This window comes from Mytilus edulis, chromosome 2 (genome assembly GCF_963676685.1).
Source record: "Mytilus edulis chromosome 2, xbMytEdul2.2, whole genome shotgun sequence".
In the NCBI taxonomy this organism is placed as follows: Eukaryota; Metazoa; Mollusca; class Bivalvia; order Mytilida; family Mytilidae; genus Mytilus; species Mytilus edulis.
This window is the reverse complement of record NC_092345.1, coordinates 67,570,099-67,595,580: the sequence shown is the minus strand read 5'-3', so window position 1 is coordinate 67,595,580 and position 25,482 is coordinate 67,570,099. Positions and strand designations below refer to the sequence as shown.

Below are 25,482 nucleotides of genomic sequence, written 5' to 3'. Positions count from 1 at the left end.
AGTGGTTTGTATGATTATTCCTAGACCGCTTTGTTTTTTTTTAATTTAATTACTTTTGTTCTTACAAAAGTGGGTATGTTTAAATGTATAAATGTGGAATCAAAAAGACCCCATATTGAACTGTTACGAAAACTGTAACGTTAATCTAACCGCTAGCCCCATGTGGATTTGGTTAATTATAGACTTATTGTAAAACTTACAAATAAGGCACCAACTTATCTGTATATATGTTATTTTTTCACAAAGATAACTGATTGAAGCATAAACCCAATAGCACTCAACAAATTTTATTTAAGTCACTTATAAAAGTTCACGAATATACAATACGTGCTGTGAACGTTGTTAATTTCTTTATATACCGTTATGTAATATTCTTATATTTGATGTGTTTTCCTCAGTTTTAGTTTGTAACCCGGATTTGTTTTTTTTCTCAATCAATTTATGAATTTCGAACAGCGGTATACTAATGATGCCTTTATTCATCAAATATTTTATTATGCAGTTGATCAACTTATATCTTGAGCTATATTCGTAAGGTGAACAACATAATGAGGTTTTTGGAATTTGATTACTCTGTTGATTGTTTCGCCTTTAAATCAAATCAGATCAAACAGTTAGTGTTTTGAACTTTTTGACTTGTTTCCTTTTATTTAAACTTTGAACTTTGATTTAATTTTCCAATGCCATCTCAATCAACGCGACTTTACCAGTTACTTAAAATGGCATATACATGTCTATTTGAACATTTTTATACATTTGACAATAACATATAATTTTTCATAAATGTTTATTCCGCAGGTAACAACTGATATTGGAAACAGTACAACCCGAGATTTTAACCAGAACTCAGCAGCCGCACCAATGGTATCAGGTGCTGTAGCTCTTGCTCTCAGTGCCAAGTAAGTGGAAAATTGACAAGTTGTCAATGCAAAAAACACATACAACAGATTAGTGCCATTATTAGAAAATAATTATATACTCAGCAGTACAACGATAATATATATGCAAATACAATATATCGTTAATAAATACATAATGCATACATAACTGATAAATGAATACATGTACATCCGAGAAGAATAATGATCTATATAAAGTATTGGTTACTTATAGCATGTCTATGCTACGTTTAAATTCATGGAAAAGAATTTACAAAGGTAGCATATGTCTTTTACATTTGCTGCATAAGCATTTCTTCGTCGACTTAGTATAGAGGTTGGATACATATCATAGTTTACAGTTGTTAAGAATGGGATTATGTCCATGTTTATTTCATTATATTGTAAAGGATGACAATCATAAGTTTCGGAGTGTGTCATAGCTCTTATCTTTGCGATACATTTGATTTCAATAAAATAATGATTATTCAGGTCTTTCACCTACAATCTAATTGCATTAGTTTTGAATTCATCAACACAATGTTATTAGTCATCACTTTTTGTGCTGACATGAATTATCATTGATATGGTTATATTTATAAATTATCTGTTTACAAAATTTAGAATTTTTGAAAAACTAAAGCTTTTCTACCTCAGGCATAGATTACCTTAACTGTATTTGGCATAACTTTTCGGAATTTTGGTCCTTAATGCTCTTCAACTTCGTACTTTATTTGGCCTTTTTAACTGTTTTTTATTCGAGCGTCACTGATGAGTCTTTTGTAGACGAAACGCGCGTCTGGCGTTTATACAAAATTTAGTCCTGGTATTTATGATGAGTTTATTTATACCATTATTTTCATGGTATTGTTTATTTCAATCTTGATAAATGACCGAACTTTAAATTGTATTTAACTGATTTTCTCTTATATTTTTTTTCTGATAAAAACGTTTAACTTCAAATAGAACAGATTGCTTCAAATTAAATCCTGGTGAAATATTTCTATTAACCGTAACGAAATATGTACATCTACATGTATTAATGAAAATAAGAGAACGTAAATATTCCCCTTTCCCCCTTTTGCAAAGTTTACTATGTATTAAACTAGTTATGATTATTGAGTGTTGCGTTACATTCATTTCATTGTGTATTCGTATAAAGCAGCTGAAATAAGTTGATATTATTATGTTTTAAAGAACGTGTGTTGATTTACACAATATATTCATACTTGGTTTTAAAATGTTAAGTTTTCATAATGACGTGTACCCCTGTTTATATCTTATCAGAATTACAATCCATAAATTACCATAAAATTAAGAAAACGCAAATCAATGTTTTGCTACAGTTCAATATGTCCCTTTGGTATCTTTCGCCTCTCTATCATTACAAAACAAATATAAGCTAAACCATATTTTTCACAACCCACATAAACATCATTAAAAAGGAAAAAAAACACCTTGTAGATAAATATATATTATTGTGCTAGAATATAGAACAAAATATAATGATAAATAGAGAAATTGGTTTTATTCTGTAGACATAATGGTTTGTTGCATTTCATTGTATTGATTGTATTTCTTTTTCTCAGTCCAGCTTTAACTTATCGAGATATTATGCATCTACTGGTACAGACGTCAAGAAGTGATCTCCAAGGTCAAGCATATCAATCAAAGTTCTTTACGAATGCTGCAAACATCAAGGGTAAATATTTGAAAATACAAATTATAAATATACAGTTGAATAAAAGATGAAAATTGAAATAAAAAAACAACATTTTAATAAATATTTTATATTGAAAATGAATACACATTTGAACAGGTGTTGTCAAGCGAAAACTCCATTATATGTATATTTGTTTTTCACGAATACCATTTGTTGAAATCATACAATCTATAACTATATAAAGGATTGTACATACGGGTACTCACAACAGAAAATAATCTACCAAATTTAACTTTAGTTTAAATATTTTTATTTATAGTGGATTGGAAAACAAGTTTTGCAACTTCTATCAATCCCTTTCCACTTTCCAAATTTAACTGTGTGTTACGAAATTAAAAAAACGTTAACCAAACATAAATCAGAAAACCGACTTTTTTTATAATTTTATCTGAGTCAAATACCGGAAAATTTCATTATAACTATGACGGAATATATTTGGTTCATGACACGTTTAGTGTGATATTATTTGATTAAAAAATGCGTTGCTGTAAACTATATCATTTAAGTATGTCGACTGTATCTAATTTTTAACAACGTATCTATTGTATGTCTAGAGAGAAAAAAATAATATCAAATTGATATTCCAACAGTTAATATCAAATGTGTACTCCTAAAAAAAAAAATCAGTCGCTTTCCATAAGTAGCATTTCAAAAAAGACTCAAAATGTTATTCTTTTTCAAGAAGTCCTTATGTGAAGAACACACTGTCAGATTTGTTTGAATTTATATGTACCTCTGGACGTTTATCAAACACCAATCAATCAAGATTTTAGTTGTAGCGTATGATTTATTTGGTCAAACACTTACAATTTCAGTATCATCATACTTTGGATTTGGATTACTTGATATCGGTAATCTAGTCGAAAGGAGCAAAACTTGGAAAAACGTTCCAAGAAAAGAAAGCTGTAGATCAATAACTACGTATAACAAGCGGTAAATAAATTAAAATATGGTTAGAGTTAAATCATATCTAAATAATAGCAACAGTAGTAAGTCGAGATGATATACCAATATTTCACATAAAATAATTATTTTCAGTCGAAATTTCGAGGTTTAGCTAGCTTTAAAACCAGGTTTAATTCACTAATTGCTACATTAGAAAATGCCTATACCAAGTCAGGAATATGACAGTTGTTATCAATTTGATTGATTTGTCTGAGCTTTTGATTTTACCATTTGGTTAGGGTCTTTCCTCTTTTAAATTTTCCTCGGACTTTTTGTATTTTTTTCTTTTTTCCACTACTGTTATGGTGGTGATAGTTTTCAATTATTCACTACGTGTAAATGATAACTGATATGTACAATCAAACGACTCATCCAAGTCATATATATCTAGGCAAATTATTTTACTTATAAGATGTGCTACATTCTGAACTTAAAAGAAGTGAAACTTGAAAAGATATTAAACTTAAAAACTCTTCTTTCTCAGTAATTCTTAATCATTTTTAGGTTATTTAATCAATGTTTAATGAAAGTATTTTGATAACGATAACAAACAAGTACTTGTTCTAGTATGTTCAAAACATACATTTATTTGAAATATATGTATATATAATTTTTCTATTAAAGATAATACATTAAAAATAGCGTAACTTCATTTTTTTGTATTTTAGACTAAATCGTGACTCCATCGTGGTTCAAGTCACTCAATGCTCTGTTTCTTATATAGAACATGTCGAAGTATCATTAAAAGTAAACCATCGACATGCGGGACAGATAAAATGGGTTCTTGTATCTCCACATGGCACAAAATCTACAATTCTTCCTGGCAGAGGTCTTGATCCTACTACTGAAATGGACATAACTGTCTTAACTGTTCAACTATGGGGAGAAAATCCAATTGGATACTGGACATTAGAACCCACAGCTGTGTTCGGTAAAAGTCTTGGTAGGTTTATTGTAATACTTGAAATAAGAAATATCACTTCTGTGTAGACATGAATTATTATTGATATGGTCATAATTATAAATTAACAAACTTGGCTATATTCAACAAAACATTTCACAATGTTGTGTTCTACAACGCTCGTAACTATCTTTTTTTCATTATTATTTATTATTTCAATTAATAGTTCACTTATGACACTGTTGTAGAAGAAACATGCGTCTTGCGTTAAAATTTTTAAACTTGGTTTCTATGTTTTAGATATTACATGTTTTCAAATTCATGGGTTTGATCATAAAAAAAAACTATTTTTTAAAGTAAACATAGTAGCCGCACTTTGCATTCTTTATTTTTGTTCTAAACTTCGACTACAGTCGATTACTGGATTGTGTCGTTGAAATATATAACCAAGTGTAAATTTATCACGTTTATCAAAAAATCAGTGTTAAGTAAAATATTGCAAAATAAATTATGAAAGGAAATAACCATGAACCTGATTTCTTTTATATTAATGTCTCAGTAGAACAATGGCCAAAATAAGTGTGCAAATCCCAAATCTGCAAGATCAATGCAGTCATTAGTACCGATAATAGCTATACATTAAAACATTTTTAATAACTATAAACAACACTGGGTCGCTGCCACTGCAGGTGGCGTTTCGTCCTCGAAGGAATCACCAGCGTAGTAGTCAGCATGTCCATGCTGACATGAATATCAGTTTTATGGTCATTTCAATAAAGTTACTGTTCGCAAAAATATGAATTTTTCGAAATACTAAGTTTTTTCTTATCCCAGGCATAGATTACCTTGGCCGTTTATGGCACAACTTTGGGAATTTTGGGTCCTCAATGCTCTTCAATTCATACTTGATTGGCTTTCAAAATGTTTTGATCGGAGCGTCACTGATAAGTCTAATGTAGACGAAACGCGCGTCTGGCGTATCAAATTATATGCTTCAAAATTGGTAATCTGTTTCATAGACGACAAAATGAAATTCTAAAGCATAAAAGCTTTTCTATATAAACCTTTGTAAAGGTATTATGCGGGTCCTGTCATCTCAAATGACGGATCGTTTAAGGTAGAAAACGATTAAAATTTACAATTAAATGAAGGAAAGTATTTGAGTTTCTTTTAAGTATATTTTGTTATTGATTCAAAAACAATAAACTTAGTCGAAGTTTTGGTTTGCTTCAACATTTATCATAGAAAGAAAATGAACGTGGATCAAATAAGAATGACTATACTTTTAATCAGTTAGACCCGTTTTGTTTTGTTTTGTTTTGTTTTTATTACATTTTAGTTTAAAAAGAATTTATTAATTTCTAGGTTACGGAACTGTAGAATCAGCAAGCCTATTGATACATGGATATGCGTGTCGAAGTTCTGTAGACGAATGTCTACCACCTGCTGAACAAGGTAAATGAACTGTCTATATCAGTGTCAATACTTATATTTCGTAACATAAATATATACTCCCTTTATTTGATTTCTGATATATAAATGAGTCAAATTGGAAATATTTTGCATGCCGATTTCATGTAGCAAAATACTAAACCCAGACAATTGAAATCCTCTATCGGTATACTTGCACACAAAATTCAATGTTCCAAGAAAAATTAAGTGAAAACAAATAACAAACATTCAAACACAAGGATTGCACCACGCATTAGAAAATGTTTCGAAACGATACTCAATAGCAATCGTCCGTTTTTCACTTATGAGTCTAAAAATGAGTTTCTTCCATTTAATAATGCCAAGGGATATTATCTTTTCTTGTTTTGGTCAGATATTAGGAATCCACTAGTTTTATCCATGTAGAGCAAACAAATACTTTGCCTGTTAACCTATATTTCTGTTCTTAATTTGATTAGTTTATTTTGGATCTATGAGTTTGACTGTACCTCTGGTGTATTTCACCCCATCTTTTGATTACATATAATATAAATAGCCATTTTATAAAAATCCTTATTACTCTTTCATAGTTTTTTTTATGAAATTATGGCAATTTAAAAAAAATTTAAAGTCTAGAGAGAATCATTTCCTGCCAAATTTTTAATTGATTATATCTCAACAAGGACACGGACTTTTTCTGCTTTTTAAATTCATTATTTCGAGCTTATCAATTTACAGCATATATTTTTCAAACTTATATTTAAACAGAGCAGCGAAAATCATTAAGAGCAAAATCATACCTTGAAGAAAAATGTTTTTATCTCTATTTCGAGACTCATAGCTAGCTTTACAAAAAAATATGTCAAAAATCAAAATATACAAATAAAAAGGACGTAATAAAACCAAGAGTAAATAAACTCATCATAGGCATCAGTATTAAATGTTGCATGCCAGACTCACCTTTCGTCTTCAAAGGCTCGTCAGTAGAATAATATGATGAGTGTATTTTAAAATGAAAATTTAAGAAAAAGAAAACATATTTCACCCCTGAATTTTGATTGCAAAGACTTTTTTAAACAATGAATATTAGGACTAGAACTTGTGGTATGCTTTTTAACAATTTAAATGAGAAAATAAACAAAACCCCCACCAAAGAAGTTGTATATGGACTTCATTATCAGGGCCTGCCCATGACAGAAAAATGAGACAATGAATTAATGACAAACAAAACTACATAAGAATTATGTTCTCCATTACAAAATTTACCGACACCGTGTGTTTGTGTTTCAACCGACTAGCGACATTGTTTGACGTATTTTATCTAGACATTACAGAGTGTCGCCAGATTTGAAATTTTACAGATTTCATCTTACTCCTAATCGTCAAAAAGAAACAAACAATAACGAATAATACATGGTCCAGTAATTGTACATAATTTATATATGCATTCTTTCAATCTCCTATAGGAGGAAATAAAGTATGATGATTTAAGTTTGACGTTTGCACAAACCTTCCCCATTGCTTGTCAAGACATTATGTCACAAACCTAAAACTCCCAATAACACATTCTAATAATAAAGAATGTATGAAACAAATTAAAAGAATGTTGAATTATAAAATTAGGAATTATGCAATTAGGATTTGTTATGAACTATATGATTAATCATATCATTGATTGTTTTGTAGATCGACCATCACCAACAGTTAGATCTCTGCCAGAGCAAGGTATCACTTTATAAATAGTTAACTGTGGTGCTTATCTGCTTCATCTTTGTAATATTTCTGTTTACAAAAGATAACGTTTCATTTTAACTTCTAGTATAAATAAGGAAAATACAACTTTCGAGCAAGGTTTTGCCTACATATACTATTAAAGTGTATATGCATTCTCATGGATTTGTCATTATTATGAAACGAAACTGTAACTAGTTTACATGCCACTTGCACATATTAAAGCACCAAACACACATATTTTAGGGGCTTGATTTTTTTCTCTCTCTCTCTTTTAACTTAAATGTTAACATTTTCAAAATGAATTTAAAAAAAAGGATTTATTAAATTAAAAATAATTTCCGATAAAAACAAGCCTTTTTAAAATTCAATATTGATACAAGCAACGAATTTTTCAGTAATATAGAATAAAACATTTTATAACAAACAAAACTCTCTTAAAAGGTAAAAGATCGGTGCGAAAGAAAGAACATTTCATCATCATATATTTAGTACCGATGTTTAGTTGCAATCAAATGTGGAATATATTATAAAGGCATACATTTTTATGATACTTCATGATAGTAGGGGTGCAGCGGAGTAGTATATAAGATAACATGATACTTGCTTGAAATTCGTGTGTTCAACAGAAAAGTTCCCTTTTGCATGTCGATTGAAATTCATAAATTTTCTCCACGTCTATATCTGTGAATATAAATTTGGAAAAAGATCCGATTTATTTCATGCATTAGTCAAAATAAAAATACTAAGGCTTTTCCAACTTAGGAATAGATTACCTTAGCTGTGTTTGGCAAAATTTTTAGGAAATTTGGTCCTCAATGCTCTTCAACCTCTTACTTTATTTGGCCTTTTTGACTTTTTTGGATTCGAGCGTCACTGATGAGTCTTTTGATTCCAAGGGTGGAGATGAGGGGGACTACGTGGATAGTGAAGATGGTGTCTGTAACACAGTTACAAAACGCAAACGTTAACGTTAACGGATAAATGTTTTATACCTATTACAAAAACGTAATAATTGCCTTTACCCATTATCTTACTTACTTCAGGGCAAATTTTCACCATCTAACACCATCTAAACGTTGATGGTATATCTGCATTAAATTAATTTATAAATGTGATAAACAGTGTCCACATGACATTAATTGACATTGACGCCAACAATGTCATTCTTGTCACTTACTATAACACACAGCGTAGTAAATTCATTCGTTAAACATAACCGCTTTGAAGAAGCGGCCAATTTTTTATAAAAGGTCTTGTAAGATAAGTAACGTTTTATGGTATATAAAACTATGCAGCACAAAAATAAATCAAATGAAATGGTCTTGACTTTCTCATCAACTAGAACTGTTTAAAATCATGACACTGCTGCTCTTAAATACTTCAATGTATATTTTTAGAGAGTTTATAACTAAAACCAACTGTAATTGCAATCATTTTATACTCGTATCATTGTATCTGGAAGTATATCATAGAACACAAATGAGTGAACAACAAAACTTTTAAAAATTTTGAACATTTTTTTTTGCAGTTGATAGAACACAAGATGTGGGTTCTTCATTAATGACAAGTAAGTAATTTGAAAAAAATAACAGTAAAATTATTCATGTTCAAATACTCAAAATTATTATTATATGTCTTAATTTCTGTATACGATTAACATTAAAATGTTTTAATCTTTTTTCGGGTAAAGTGTATAATATGCAAATTGTTCTCAAATAACTGCTTAATTAGTTATCAAAGGTACCAGGATTATAATTTAATACGCCAGACGCGCGTTTCGTCTACATAAGACTTATCAGTGACACAACCAAAGGGACATATTAATGTATATGATACAAAGTTAAAAGAAAAATTGAAAATGTTTCTAAAAAAAGTTTCAATATACCACGAGTATAAGTAGACTTTCTTTTATGAAAGCATCCTGTATCGAATCAAATCTCCAAAAATGCACTGCTATTGGATCATTGTTTTTTCTGTGCTTTATATCGCCGATATTTTTATGTGTGCCTTGACTGTAAGTACAGTACCTCTAATAAGAACATAGGCCACCGCACAGCACAAGTGCGAGATAAAACCTTGATGAAACAAAAAACCTGTATTGGTTAAATTGTAATAATTGATAGTTAAAGAACAAATGAGATACACCAAATTATTTTAAATCTGTTATCGAAAAGTTACATTAACAAAAAGGAACGCATGAAAAATATAACACATTAAAACATCGCTATATCATAAGAGCTGCACGGTTCCATGTTGATTGTTTATCAATACTATTATCCGGTAAACTTCGACATTGAAAAAGCTTGCGATCAACAATAGCTGTTAAAACTGAATAAAAATATGATTTGTCGATAATATGTTTCACATTCGTATTAGATGCAAAAGCGCGAATATAGGCCTTACTAGTAGTTTGCAATATATGCAGTAGTTCAAAAATTTCATGAACATTAATTTTACAAGAAACTCATTTCAAATAATTTTCAACGGCATGCCTTCAAGTGAGTTTGAATAATATGAAACAGTGCACTACATATAAGATTCATCGTATAATTCACGTACACTAATATTTCTACAATATTCGATCACAATTTTCGATACGTTTTTACAAGGAAAGATAGATGACATCAAGAGTTCTAGTAATGTTGTATTGTTACAGGAAGGAGACGTGGTGAATGTCCATCTCATTTAACATCAAGCTGTGTTGAACAGTGTTCTTATGACAGCGATTGTTTAAACTATCAAAAGTGTTGTAACAACGGATGTGGGCATACATGTGAGATTTCTAGTTTATGTAAGTACCAGAAGGAACGTCTGTTTTTTCGATTTATGATACTTAATGGGGTTATATTGAAAACTTTGAGTCATTCCGTTTAATCCTCCTTAAATGCATTTGCATTATAGGGCAAACGATACCACTGTGTCTAAACCAAATCGGTCAAAAATGTTTAGACTCGAGGGTATCTAATACTCGACACGGTGACGGAACATTAATAGACAGAGAAAAGGGTGGTTTCGGTTTATTTTTTTTAATTTTTTTTTATGATATCGGAAAATATGTATCTATGTATAACTATTTTCTATTGTGAGTTGTAATATTTTCTACAACCTTTCTATATTTACGGAGAAATAAGTAAAACTGCATGTCAAAATGACGAATGGAGTGAACATGGCCTCGAATTTATTTAATATCTCGTTAAGTTGTTCACATTGTACGGGAAGAAAGGTATGAAAAGAAAGATATTGACACGGAGATTGCGAAACTAGCCACTTTGAGCACCTCAATACTTGTATTTCTGTATATGGAATGAAAGAAATGGGTGATGTTAAAATGGGAGAGGCCGGGCTAGTCAATATTGTTTACTACACAATCACCCGGTTTTGTCTATAGATAGATATAGGAAGATGTGGTGTGAGTACCAATTAGACAACTCTCCCTCCAAATAACAATTTAAAAAAGTAAACAATTATAGGTCAATGTACGGCCTTCAACATGGATCCTTGGCTCACACCGAAAAACAAGCTATAAAGGGCCCCAAAATTACTAGTGTAAAACCATTCAAACGGGGAAACCAACGGTCTATATAAAAAAAAAACGAGAAATGAGAAACACGTATAAATTACATAAACAAACGACAACTACTGTACATCAGATTCCTGACTTAGGACAGGTGTAAACATTTGCAGCGGGATTAAACGTTTTAATGGTACCAAACCTTCTCCCTTTTTCTGAAACAATAGCATAGCATCACAACATAGAAAAACACACGATAAATATTAATTGACAGGCTTAACTTGATAAAAAAAACGTAGATTAATACACTATGAACGAATAAATTTGATCTGCGATATCTAAATGCAAATGCACAGTTAATAAAATATTAGGGACAAACATTCAAGGCCCAAAAGCAAACAAACAAGTCCAAACGAAGCCATGGCAAGACACCACTGCGAAATATTTTTAAAACCCTTCGAAAATAATCACTTTTGAAAAAAAAAACCAGTTTTAATAATACAGGTAAATCTTGAAGTTTATACAAATGTAGTAAGAAGAAGTGAAAATTAGAAGATATTCAAAATAATCAAAGCTGGTATATAGACAAGATCCATATTAATATAGAATAACAAAAAAGCATTGTAAACAGTATCAAGAGGTCGAATTAACAAGAAAATACGATTTGAGAGTACTTGCAGTTACTGACAGCTAGTTAAAAGCCAAAAAACAATTAATAATAAAAAATCATGCATCGGAGACTAAAATCAACTAAAACACATCCCAAGGATTTAGTATTTTAACGTCATGAACAGTCAGAGAAGACACGACTTGTGCAATGCCAAAAATTGTATCGACAGGTAGTAGGATAGTGAGGAGCGACTTCTATAGAAATAAAAATTAACGTGTCTGTGTCTCTATACATCCCGCCTCAAAAAGAAGATATAATTTAGTTATGTTTTAATTTGTATATCACCTGGTTTTTGTTTTGTTTTGAAACCACAAATTTATGAAAAGCAAACGGATCTTAACATTGTCCATCTAAAACAAGTAACATAAATATAACTGTTATTGTAAAACTACTTCACTTGCGTATTGAAAATATGATATTCGTTGAACTTTTGAATTCGTGGTTCACCTATACCCACGAAACCAATCAAAAACTGGTATCCAACGAATAATAATGAATCCACAGTACATATTTGTTTTTTTCTCGTTTGATTTGTTTTAAATTTGTGATTTCGGGGCCTTTAATAGCTGAATATACGGTATATGCTTTGCTTATTGTTGAAGGCCGTATCATCGGGTGACCTGCAGCTGTAAATTTCTGTGGTATTTGGTCTGTTGTGTAGATTTGTCTCATTGCCAATCATACCGCATCTACTTTTGTTTATTTTGAACCCGAAATGTTAACCTTTATCATGGATATCAACCAATATTCTGAATGCAGATTTCCACCCTAACTTACGGTGTTTAACATAAAAAAAAATTAATCTTTTCGCGCCTTAAGTGAATTTTTTTTCTAGCTAGAAAAAAAAATTATCCACGCCCCTCTCTCTTCGAAGTTAAATGGTTGCTCCCTTATCAGTGTGACATTCACAGCTATTCATTTTGATGGGAAATCGCCAAACCATGAAAATGAGGGTATTGGTAATGGCCATATGACAGATAGAAAATCGTAAGGCAAGATATCTGTGTGAGAGGTTTGTTGCAGTCAGGCCTTTTCACTTCTAGCATATGAAGCCCCATAACAAATAGTTCAAGCCGCCAGGAATTTTCATCCCTTGGTCTTGCAATTCGACGATTTTTTAATTTCTAAACATGATAATCCTTCTCAAATACATCCAATTACGCGGGTGTTGCTATTTTCTTATTTCTTATAAGATTCTAAGTTGGTATACGATTTAGTTATATCACATTTGTGACGAATCCAGGCGGTCGCACGCCCCCTACCCTACCTGTGCTGGCTCTAAAGAATTAAATCTTATTTTACGCTTTTTTCTTTCGTCTCAAATACACTTGTCTTCTTATCATGTCTAAAAATAAACACTTAATTAACATTAAGAAGATCTTTTTAATCGATCACGAGAAAGATTACACCCTTTGGTAGCGGGTAGTTACGTTTGCGCGAATTTGTCCTACGTTTGCGCGAATTTGTCCTACGTTTGCGCGAGTAGATTGGATTATGTTTACAGATAACCATCCTGTTGTGCAAGAAATTCACACATCAAATGTGCGTGTTTAATTGTCAAGACCGTAAACTGTAATTTCAAGTTTGATCACTTACATTTACATAGTTCATGTAAAAAAACGTAAAGAGAACTTAAATCTCAATTTGCGTTATAACCTTCATTTTTATAAATTTCGCAGTCAAGAGGGTTTTTTTTCGAAAGACAACAAAATATTTTTTAGTACCAATAAAGTAGGAATTTAAGTGTTTACAGATTCAAATAAATAATAAGTTGTCCTCTGAAAAGAAATCGTTTTCCAACGAGCCATCACCCGTATGAAAAACATGACACGTACTCCGGCTGGACAGTAGCCGTACTGAGAACCGTACTTATAATAATTATTTGGACTTTTCTTTGAATGTGTTATAATGGATAACCCGGCGAAATTAGCCATAAACCGGCTCGAAATATTTTAATTAGCAGGAGTCCGGTTCAGAAAGTCCAGCTGGACTTTCATAAAAGTACGTCTAAAAAAATCCAGCCGGCATTTCTGGCAAAAATATGGCCTCTATAAAGTTCAGCTGGACTTTACAAAGTCCGGCTGAACTTTAAGAAGTCCAGCTGAACTCATAAAAGTTCGGCTGGACTTCAAAAAGTTCTGTTTGACTTTAAAGATGATCTCAGCAGGGGCTGATCCACAAAGAAAGGGGGTTCCACCCCCGCAGAACCCTCCCTCTTGATAACTACTGCTTAGTTTTTCTTTAGATGGTAGATTCGTCTGTTATGATATGCATCCCTTGTTATAATCTGAAAATATAAAAATAAAACCAGATGGCATTATATACAATGTATATTATATGCATATACTGCTTATTTCTTTTTCTTTTTTCTACTGTCTTACTTGCAAAATCAAGAAACGGGGAATTGTGAAGCTAAATGCTTACTCCTAAAAATGTGTGGTTATAATTATCATGATTTATATATATTAAGACTTCTGACTAAATAAATTTAAAGGGCATAATATGCAGTAAAGCTTTGAAAATCACTGAAACTGAAATATTTTGCATAATTAAGTATTTAATGTAGTTTTTTTAATTCTTTTTACTCTTCAAAAATAAAAATTAAGCTATTTATAATGTTGTAATCATTTCATCAATATGTTGAAGAACAAAGAGCATATCAGATTGTACTTACCAGAAATTTATATGCAATCCAAAATACATGCAAACAGCAATCTTCCTAAATTGAAATTGATGCCAGTCAGAAGGATCCATCTTCTCTAATATAATGTTAAAGGAACTACTTCCAAACATTTGCTTAATACATCCAATGTAAATTTCTCATTTTGTTTAAGAAAGAAGACACATCTTCCTGTTTATTCCAAATTCAAATTTTGTTGTATTGCAATACATGAGGTTGTTTGAGGAGCTGTGAAAATTTTTCTTCTTATGACTTCTTGCATATGTCTTAATTTTGAATATGTGATATATTAAAGAAAAGAAAATCAATTATCAATTTGTTCAATTATGAAATGTTTAATAAAAGTGATAGTTATTGCAGATATATGTATTTAGAAATGTGTTATCCTTCAAATGGCCTCATGATCAACCTCTGTGTAGATGCTACTTCCTGTGGCCTGTCCAGACTGAGGTTAATTGAAAACAGATGGCACTCTCTACAAGACTACTGCTATTAAATCACTGTTATGGCTCAAGTTTCTAATTGATATTAAAGAATGATGATAATTATTTATTTATTTAATGCATTCATCTTATTAAATATAAATATACTAGAAAATGTATAAATTTAACCTGTTAATAGATGTATATGTAATTTTGCTAGGGGTTTTATTTCATGAAAAAGTAAAAATGTTAAATAATTGTTGAAAACATATTTAACTGGGATATAATTCAATCAAAATTATATAACCTATATTAAATTTCAACTTTCCATTTACAGTCTATTTTAAATATTTTATAATGGAATTGAAAATTTTAGGGGAAAAGATCACATCTTATAGTTTGATCTGAAAGTATATATATTGTAAAAAAATATGATATCATTATTATAACTTACAAATTTTCATTTATAACTCTTTTCCAGTTTGATAGAAATTGTTCCTTCCAAAGAACAGAATCCTAGTGACAGACTTTTATTTCTGTAAGGGAAAATTTGGCTGATGAAAATTTTCTAAGTCTTAATTCCTGCTCATAAATGACTGTAAAATTTTCTAAGACAAAAATCCTGCTGATCATTCTACAGAAAGAATAATTTCCCTCAAAAGTCCAGCCGTGTTTATTTTTTTGTCAGAATTACAAAAAGTGCGGTTGGACTTTTAAGAAAATACCGGCTGGCAAATAACCGAAGTATAAGAAAAAGTACGTGTACGGCTCATGTCAGACTGGACTTTTCAAAGTCAGACCGGAATACGTCTCAAGTCCAGCTGAAGTCCAGTTGAACTCCTGTTGAAATTTTCGTACGGGGAGACTCCTTTTAAACGCCGAAGTTATGGTATGCAATTATGCATTTTATTTCTTTGACAAAACCGGGTTGTACACATTGACCAAACCGGCCTCTTCAATTTTGACATCACCCATTTCTTTCATTTCATATACAGAAATACAAGTATTGAGGTGCTCAAAGTGGCTAGTTTTGCAATCTCCGTGTAAATATCTTTCTTTTCATACCTTTCTTTCCGTACAATGTGAATAATTTAACGAGATATTAAACAAATTCGAGTCCAGGTTCACCCAATTTGTTATTTTGACATGTATATTTACTTATTTCTCCGTTGATATAGAACAGTTGTAGAAAACATTACAACTCACAATAGAAAATAATTATATTTGTACACATATTCTTCGATATCATAAAAATAACAAATTAATAAACAGAAACCACCCTTTTCTCTGTATATCATTGTTCCGTCACCGTGCCGGATATAAGATACCATCGAGTCCAACCATTTTTTGCCGGTATGATTTAGACACAGTGAATACAGTAAGAGGGAATGTTTGTTAAATTATTTGGCACATCTTCTCTACACAAGTTTGGTGATGACATCGCTAACTTGATATTTCATTTCTTGCGAGATCAAACAGCTACATTTTGAAAAAAGATGCATTTTCGACTGACTTTAATCACTTAGACCGAAACCAAGTTCATGAACCTCTCCAGTACATTATCTGTATAGATTTTGAGGTCGAACATTATCAAATCCAGCCGATGATAGCTTTTTATAGGAAAAGCTTTGAAACGAAGACGCTTAAACCAGTGTATTAAAATTAGAAATTAGAAGCCCCTGAGATCTCCCCTAGTTTTTGGTGGGCTCGTGTTGCTTATTCTTTGGTTTTCTTTGTTGTGTCATGTGTTCTATTATTTGTCTGTTTGTCTTTTTCATTTTATACCCGGCGTTGTCAGTTTGTTTTCGATTTGTGAGTTTGACTTCCCCTCTGGTATCTTTCGTCCCTCTTTTATAATACTGTCTAGCTCAACCTTTTGCGACTAGTAACTGATATATAAAAAGCATTCATAGCAAATTACCAAATTACCAAAGCACAACAAATTATCAAAACATGCATTTGTAAAATCACAAAATTTCATCATGGCATTAAATTGAATGGCTAAACCACTTAATTTGATTCTGCAGTAAAAACGATAACGATTACATAAACCTGGAAAAAATTAAAGAGCTTCAAAATCGAGTGGTTTAAACATAGAGGCGATATTCATACTTTTCTTATCAAGCTGAATAATGAACACATAAATTGTTTTTTTAGGGATATCATTTTTCTCGTTAATCCCCCATGCTTTCCTAATGACTCCGTTCCGTTTTAAAGAAGAAACTTGCATATTTGTGGATTGTGGTTATTCTGTCAGAATTGTTATTTAAAGAGAAAAACATATTTTCCTTCATTGCTAAATGGTCTTCACCTACAGATTGAGCATGCTTCAAATTGAGCATGCTTCAAGTATTGTTTGCACAAGGAAATTAGACATGGCAAATAAGGAAAGCTGATCTGGAAGCAGGCTAAGTTGGTGACAGTTGTAAGTGAGATGAAATATTTCACCTGAAGCTAATGTTGTTTAAAGATAATTCCAAAAATTGAAATATACCACTCTTTTGTTTTTCATTTCTATTTATTACATTAATAATAAAATGTAAGGTTAAGATTAATTACTTAAATCTCAAACATGATGGTCACATGAAATTCACGCATAAAAGCAGCACATCATAGTAAGGTAATACACCTACATCCAATATTAGACGAATATGAAAATAGATAACTATGGCCGGTTTATGTCGGTTTTACACATTCCCCATTTCCATTCTCAATTTTATTATATTAGAGAAATGTTGATAATAATGTATTGATAACAACAACATTAATTTCTAATGGCTGAATGTCTTTGTTTTAAGTTCAAGGATCTTGGACCAATTGGAGCCGATGGTCGGGCTGCACAGGAACATGCGGACGAAGAACTCGAAGCCGGCGTAGACAATGCCATTCAGGACACTGTTCAGGCGAACGTTTTGAAACAAGACGATGCAACAATCGTGAATGTCAAAATGAAGTACAATATAGTAAGTTTCATGATTAACTTTAGCAACAAATTATGAAAAGGACAAGTTTTTGTTTTTTTTAATCCAATCACAAGTGTGTCCCATTCAAAAAAGGAGGTGAACGATAAAAAAGGACATTCAAACTTATATGTCTGAAAACAAAAATATAAACTGACGACGCCATGGGTAAAATTCCAAAATTATACATTATAATGTTCCATAAGGTCAAGAAACTACGCTCTGTAGCATCTAAGAAAAAATCTATTTCCTGAGCTTGAGGTATAGCTACAGAGAAAAATATCTCAGGTAGAGATATGTCTTATATAGTACTCCTTTAAATTTCAAACAAAGTTTTCGGGAGGATAAAACTTATTCAGTAATTGCAATCATAATTTGCTCACATAAGTGTATCTATAAACATATCAAAGAACACTAGTTATTGAATAAGACGTTTTGAGCTTTTTAAAAACAACTCAAATCTGGTAGACAACCAGTTATCACCTCTCTATCAGGGACAGGTATGTAATTGATAAAAATGACAGTAAAATCATTCATGCGTAAATACTCAAAATTAATCAATATGTTTACTTTTAATTATACAATTCATTTTTGGATGTAATCTCTACTTTTTGGTTTTATGTATAATTTGAAAACTTAAAATCGATATGTGTTGCTATAAATAATATCTACAAAAAAATCATAGGCGTTTATAAATATGCATGCCTATATGTTGACTTTATATTATATAAAATAATGCACAACATATAATAATCGTAGTATAATTCATGTAAACTCATCATGCTTAAATAATCGATTGAAATTGTCGATACACTTAAGTAGGTATGAAAGTGTCCCTTAATTTTAAAATCTTTACAGGAAAGAGATCTGGTGTATGTCCATCTCAAAATGAGTTAACAAGCAGATGTATGGAACAGTGTTCTAATGACTCAGAGTGTTCCGTAAATCAAAAATGTTGTTTCAATGGATGTGGGAAAACATGTGAGATGTCAAGAGCATGTGAGTACCAGAAAAAAATTAACTATTCGTAGTAGTAGAATTATTTCTCTAGTTAGCTTTCTCATATTAATAAATGTAGTAAACGTTATACATTCCAATTTAGACAACAATGATTTATACGAATGAAACACCAACGAACAAACTTATAACTTGGTTTTAACTTTATTTTGCAATATTGTCCAAAAACGACCTGAAATTTCGTTTACACCATTTAAGTTTTTTGCTTAGCCTTTTATTGTTAATTTAAACTATACACCTAGAGCGTGTCCACATTCGTTTTTTTTTAATTGTTTACTTATAATATAAAAAACCAGGAATCACTTGTCACGAAATAATGAAAAGTTTTCACCCGTAGCCCCTGTTGTGAAAAATATTTCCCTTTAATATATCACTGTTTAGATTTTCATTTCTATTTACTACATTAATATCTGAATGTCAGGTTATTTATTTTTTACTTAAAGGTCAAATATCTTGGTCACATGAGATTCACTTAAACAGCGACACCCCATTGTAATGCATACGTAAATCAAAAATGTTGTTTCAATGGATGTGGGAAAACATGTGAGATGTCAAGAGCATGTGAGTACCAGAAAAAAATTAACTATTCGTAGTAGTAGAATTATTTCTCTAGTTAGCTTTCTCATATTAATAAATGTAGTAAACGTTATACATTCCAATTTAGACAACAATGATTTATACGAATGAAACACCAACGAACAAACTTATAACTTGGTTTTAACTTTATTTTGCAATATTGTCCAAAAACGACCTGAAATTTCGTTTACACCATTTAAGTTTTTTGCTTAGCCTTTTATTGTTAATTTAAACTATACACCTAGAGCGTGTCCACATTCGTTTTTTTTTAATTGTTTACTTATAATATAAAAAACCAGGAATCACTTGTCACGAAATAATGAAAAGTTTTCACCCGAAGCCCCTGTTGTGAAAAATATTTCCCTTTAATATATCACTGTTTGGATTTTCATTTCTATTTACTACATTAATATCTGAATGTCAGGTTATTTATTTTTCACTTAAAGGTCAAATATCTTGGTCACATGAGATTCACTTAAACAGCGACACCCCATTGTAATGCATACGTATATGTAAAATAGATTTATATCAGAGAAATGTAATTATCATGTATTAATGACGGCATTAATATTTTATGGCAAAATGTCTCTGTTTTAAGATCAAGGATCTTGGACCAATTGGAACCAATGGTCAAGCTGCTCGGTAACATGTGGACGAGGAACTCAAAGCCGGCGTAGACAATGCCATTCAGGACACTGTTCAGGCGAACGTTCTGAAACAAGACAATGCAACAATCATGAATGTCAAACTGAAGTACAATATAATGGTAAGGTTCATAATTTACGAAAGCAACAAATTTAGAAGAGGATGTTTTTCTTTCAATACCATCATAAGTGTGTCCTATGTCAAAAAGGATGCAAATGATACCAAATGGCCATTCATACTCATATGTCAGAAAACAAAATATAAACAGACGACACCAGGGCTAAAAAAAACGACTCACAAACAAACAACAGTACATGAAAGAAAAAAAAAGAATGAGCACAAATTTAAATCTCATAATTATACTTTAGATTTCTTGATCTTTTCCTCGATATGGATACATATAAACGCCTTAAAGTATAATATATTGTAAACCTAATTATTCTAATTTTTCAATTGACAAAACTAATTTTTTTCGGATCGCTATTTGAGAATCGAAGACACTAAAACCATTGACGTCATACAACCATAACTTTTCCTTTATGACGTCGGATTTGTCTGTTTTGGCGTCAACATTTTACTGGAACCTATGTGATAATGTCCGACAAATATCGATTTGGTGTATGCTTTTACGACACTTTCTGTTTGTAATTTTGAATAGTTTTCTTATTCAATGTATATGCGATTTAATGGGAGTTCAATGGAGCTTTCGATGATTCCTTTGTATTAACACAGTTCTTACTTCCTCGTGCATTTTACATTAAGATATTATTCAAATATATATCTTAACTGCAATGTACAATTTGATATTTATAGCTTATACAGTTCAAAAACTTTTCCACAATACGGTTTTGTTCGATCAATATAATAGTTCGAGTCTTTTTATGTTGTTCTGAAGAGCATTTATTTCCTAGTACTGGATATGAAATAGGTCAACCTCTCCTTTGATTTAGGCTTAACAAAAATGAAAATGCACTTTTGCATGGGAATAAAACACAATTTCGAGTAATCAGAACGAAGACGAAGGTCGTTTATAGCTTGCTGTTTGGTATAAGCCAATGCTCCGTGTTTAAGACCGTACTTTGACCTATAAGTTATAATGGATCACTTTTATAAATGTGGCTCACATGGATAGTTGTTTCATTGGCACTCATACCACATCTTCTTATATCTATATATTCTGATGAACTGAATAAAATTCCTAATATTTATCATTTGGCGCGCAAATTCTCCATTTCACTTTTTGATTCATATCTTAAAATAAAAACGTATTGGTGAACACAGATTAAAAAATAAAAAGTGGTAACACCGATATGTAATTGTATCCTATATTTTTCACTATTATCATGACGTTTTTGAAAGCAAAATGAATTACATTAATTAATAGTCAAAAAACTGCTGACAACAGTGCAGGAATGAGCAAATCATTAAATACATTGACGAGATAGGTAGCTTTATTCTATTTTAGTTATTGTTAATATATTTGTATTTGATAATGAAAACGTAACGGGTAAATAAAGGAGTAGGTCCGGTAAGGACTAATTTTGGCTTCAAATTTCAGGTTTATCTTAAGAAAGATTTTCCACACTTTTTAAACACTTAAGTGTCTACTTTAGTCGATTCAATTAGTTTGTGTGAAAAACATGAACTAATTTAGTCATTAAAAACGTTTGAATACAAGCTTTAATATGAAAAATATTTCTAATATGCCAGAATGTGTCACTTTTCAGACTTTTTAAAAATTAAAGTGGCCGCATCTGTTCACTCTCAACCTTTATATATCTTATGTATTATCATAAAATACATTTAAATATTAAGAATGAACACAAATGCGGCCACTTCCATTTAAGACGGAAACCGTGTAAAATTTAGCTCATATGCTTAAATTGTGAAGATTTGAGTAATTTAGCATGACTTAATGATGCTAGTACCCGATAAATATACAATGATTGTCAAACACAATCCATATTCATGTAACAGAAGTATTCTACTTTCCAATAAATAGCTAAAAGTTTACATTTTAACATTTTTGTAAAACTGCTATATTGTGGGAACGAAAAATGATCTGATTGGACATACTCCTTTATGACGTAACAATAAATAGGATAAATAAGTCATAGAAAAAACATTTGTTATCACTTTTTTGAAAAGAACAATTTATTCATTTACCATCGTTTGTTTATTTTTTTTATTCCAAATACATTCAACATGGACGACAAAGATCTGAAATGAACATCCCTTCAATCTTATTTAGTGGTATATATCGTAAGGGTTTTGCCTCATTGACGAATATCCTACACCAGTTTTATAACCACCAAAATTTTAAATAGACAATACACAGATTAAAAACTTGAGGGGACAACAAGAGACATGTATGTCTTAAGACTGACACATACATGACATTGTAGTATTGGTATGTGGTCAGATTCAACTAGTTTTAATCCCCAAACCGTCAACGTATCATCTCCATTAATAGAGAAAGATTTCATACATTTAGGAGCAAAACAAAACAGTTAAACTGTGAATGGTCAATTATTTGTGCCGGTACTGCTGACCCTTTTATCAAAGATCTAGATTTTTGCATGGTAAAGAGAAAAAAAAACAGGATAATAAACTATACATGTATATGAATTAAACTTGCAGGGAGCGGAATATCAGAAGGATGGTCACAATGGTCACAATGGTCACGATGCTCTTCGACATCCGGTTATGGAACCCGTTATCGTAGACGACAATGCGCAGGTTCATGTCGTGGTAACAGACGGGAATTGAAGGACTGTTTCACACCATGTCTTCCTAATAGTAAGTGTTATCAGAATAATTATTCTTTACGCTTCTACCAATGAAGCATTGTTATCGAGGTTCATCTTTCTATTCAGATTTGAAAGAACAAATGTACAAAACGAATAAAATCGGACTGAAATGATTATTTAAGATTTATTTTAAACTTACACCAAACGTTTTATGTTTAACAAGTCCATACTAGTATGTCTATTGAATTGATAACAATGTCATGATGAAACTTTGGTAAATAGTCATTTTCTATACAGATATTTGGATACAAATGGGCTGGTTGCTCTCTTTTCAAACACCTTTTACCTGATAAATAACAATCTATGATAATACATTTGTAACTGACCAATCATAAATATACTTAGCATAACACAATGTGATTTTGTAATATGAGCAATGGATAGGAATAAATTTAGACAATAGTTATGAAATGATATGATTGATACGTAAAGTAGTTCGTAGATGAAATATAAGGATATATATCAAATCATTTAAAGTTTCGTTCTTATGATCTACAGGTTGCATTTCTGTAAATATTGACAATGCAATTTCCCATAGGAACTCCTTTTACGGCTAAAACTGTACCACTTTTACTATGAAGTTTTGAAAAAAATCTTATCCTAGAATTGAAAGTTCATATGCGCCACAATTTTTTTCAAAGGTCAAAATATAGGGCTGTGCGGCATATTTTCAACGTTTATATGCCCTGAACGTCTCAGAGTTTAAACTTACACTAATTTTCTTAACTACCCCTACCTCGAATGAAAGGTTACCACAGATTTCAATGTAAACAATATGCACGTGTTTATTTACTGGTAACATTCCCAAGTTCTGTCTCTGCGATATGGAACACAGAGAGCATAACTGGGAACCAGTATGTAATTAAAATTAATTTTCTATGAATATTCAATTTCTCCCCAAAAGAGGCGTGTTTTGAGCAACAGCTGTATTTACAAAGTGCAACCTACAGCTCTTTTGACTGTCCCAGTCAAGTGTACAGAAAAAGAAATAACGACTCGTACAAACATTTTGAAGAATTGATTAATGTAGAGATTTATATATTTCTTTTTTCAGGTTGTTGTGATACATATGCTAGTTGCAGTGATTACGTTAGAAGAAATCAATGCCTTACAACGGACTATGTAATAACCGTTCATTGTCAAAAAACATGCGGGCTTTGTTAATTGTTTATTCTATTTGTAAAATAAAACCAATTTATATAACCTGTTTTTGTAATGAACTCTGATTTTCAAAATACTGCCATACAATCAATTCATGGGGCATCGGTGACGAAGTAATCTGAGTAGTTCAACAACTGTAGTCAGTAATACAAATACTACAATTACAAGTGGACGTGGCCTGGTACATGTACATCCAAGCAACAAAAAGATACTAAGTACAGATCTGAGAGTACTCGCAGTAATGACAGCTAGTTCAAAGCCACTAACAACTAATAAAAAAATCATGCATCTAAGACTTAAAAAAGTCTATATTTGTACCTTTGTATGTAAACTATGTTTGAATTGAATTAAAGAAATTCAATACTTGACACGTTCATTAATTTAAAGTTTTTATATCGTTCACACGTGTTACATCCCAGCTCCTTTGTTTTAACAGGGGTGATCTGAGCCGGATCACCCCTACCAAATCACCCCAGTTTAAGTTTCTTTGTTATGCATGCTTTCCTTTGTTCTGTAACATTTTGGCGGGAATGTCAAATCCAGTATAAAACTTATAATTAATTATACGGAGAAGACTATCTATCAAAATTCACGTAGAAAAAATCCAGTGTATATGCTGGGATACGAACTCAAGACCTTTAGCATATCAAACCACGACACATTTTTTTTTTTTATCATTATGCCACGACACATACCACTTCACCAGGACGACTGGATACGAACTATCAAAAATTTAACATACTTAAAGGAAGCAAGATATTTTTATAACTGGGGCGAGTTGGCAGACCTTTACTCAGTGGGGTTTAAACCCTTTTCGTTAAATAAATGAGTTGTCAGACTGATTGTTCAATTTGATTTTACACTTTTTTAAAGTTGGGCGAGTCGGTTCCAAGAGTGGGCGATTTTTTCATAAAGTGGAGATATAGTATGGGCCGATTGGCCAGTGGGGCAAGTTGACATTGTTTGAAATCTACTCATCGTGTTAGGGGGTCATAAAGGGTATACATCTTATAGTAATATATAAAGTATATATTAATGGTTGTGTGGCGTTCTAAACTAGATTTTATGAATTGTAAATGGTTGTTCGTCTAGTCTAAAACAGCTGGGATGTAAAACAGCTCCGGCCATCGGGATGATCTTAAACTGACACACCACGTCCTTATGGGATAACTATTAAGGCTCATTCTTGGAACACTGACAGGAATTGTTTGAAATTCTAATACGTATGTTTACTTACAAGTTAGTACTTAGGACTACACTTTAATGACCGATTAAAATTTAGATTGTTTTTAATTAATCAATTAACTATACCCATATATGATCCCATATATGCATCGTTTCTGTCTCTGGTAGTAAAAGTTTTGATTAACAAAAATTATGTTTATTCGGAGTTTCGGACCTATGTTCTATATCAGTTA

The 25,482-nt window shown here is 31.3% G+C and overlaps 1 protein-coding gene across 2 annotated transcripts; it reads left to right on the top strand.

The window, feature by feature from the left end:
* The first annotated feature begins 2,470 nt into the window (after positions 1–2,470).
* Positions 2,471–24,411, top strand: LOC139512746 (proprotein convertase subtilisin/kexin type 6-like). 2 transcript variants are annotated; one of them, XM_071300611.1, is made up of 12 exons: positions 2,471–2,580; positions 3,417–3,534; positions 4,215–4,489; positions 5,813–5,902; positions 7,565–7,603; positions 9,141–9,179; positions 10,269–10,403; positions 17,694–17,858; positions 18,714–18,854; positions 20,047–20,214; positions 22,734–22,892; positions 23,958–24,411. In XM_071300611.1, the coding sequence occupies exons 1-12, from the start codon at positions 2,493–2,495 to the stop codon at positions 24,065–24,067; spliced, it is 1,527 nt and encodes a 508-aa protein (XP_071156712.1). In that variant the 5' UTR covers positions 2,471–2,492; the 3' UTR covers positions 24,068–24,411. The 2 variants fall into 2 exon arrangements, with proteins under 2 accessions (XP_071156712.1, XP_071156713.1); XM_071300612.1 differs by lacking the exons at positions 17,694–17,858; positions 18,714–18,854.
* The last annotated feature ends 1,071 nt before the right edge of the window (positions 24,412–25,482 follow it).

Excerpts from the sequence above, each read along its gene's own strand:
- LOC139512746 (XM_071300611.1), top strand. The coding sequence starts at position 2,493 with ATGCATCTACTGGTACAGACGTCAAGAAGTGATCTCCAAGGTCAAGCA. Across the intron at positions 3,535-4,214 it reads ATAACTACGTATAACAAGCG|ACTAAATCGTGACTCCATCG; the intron begins GTAAATAAATTA and ends TTTGTATTTTAG. Across the intron at positions 22,893-23,957 it reads CACACCATGTCTTCCTAATA|GTTGTTGTGATACATATGCT; the intron begins GTAAGTGTTATC and ends TTCTTTTTTCAG.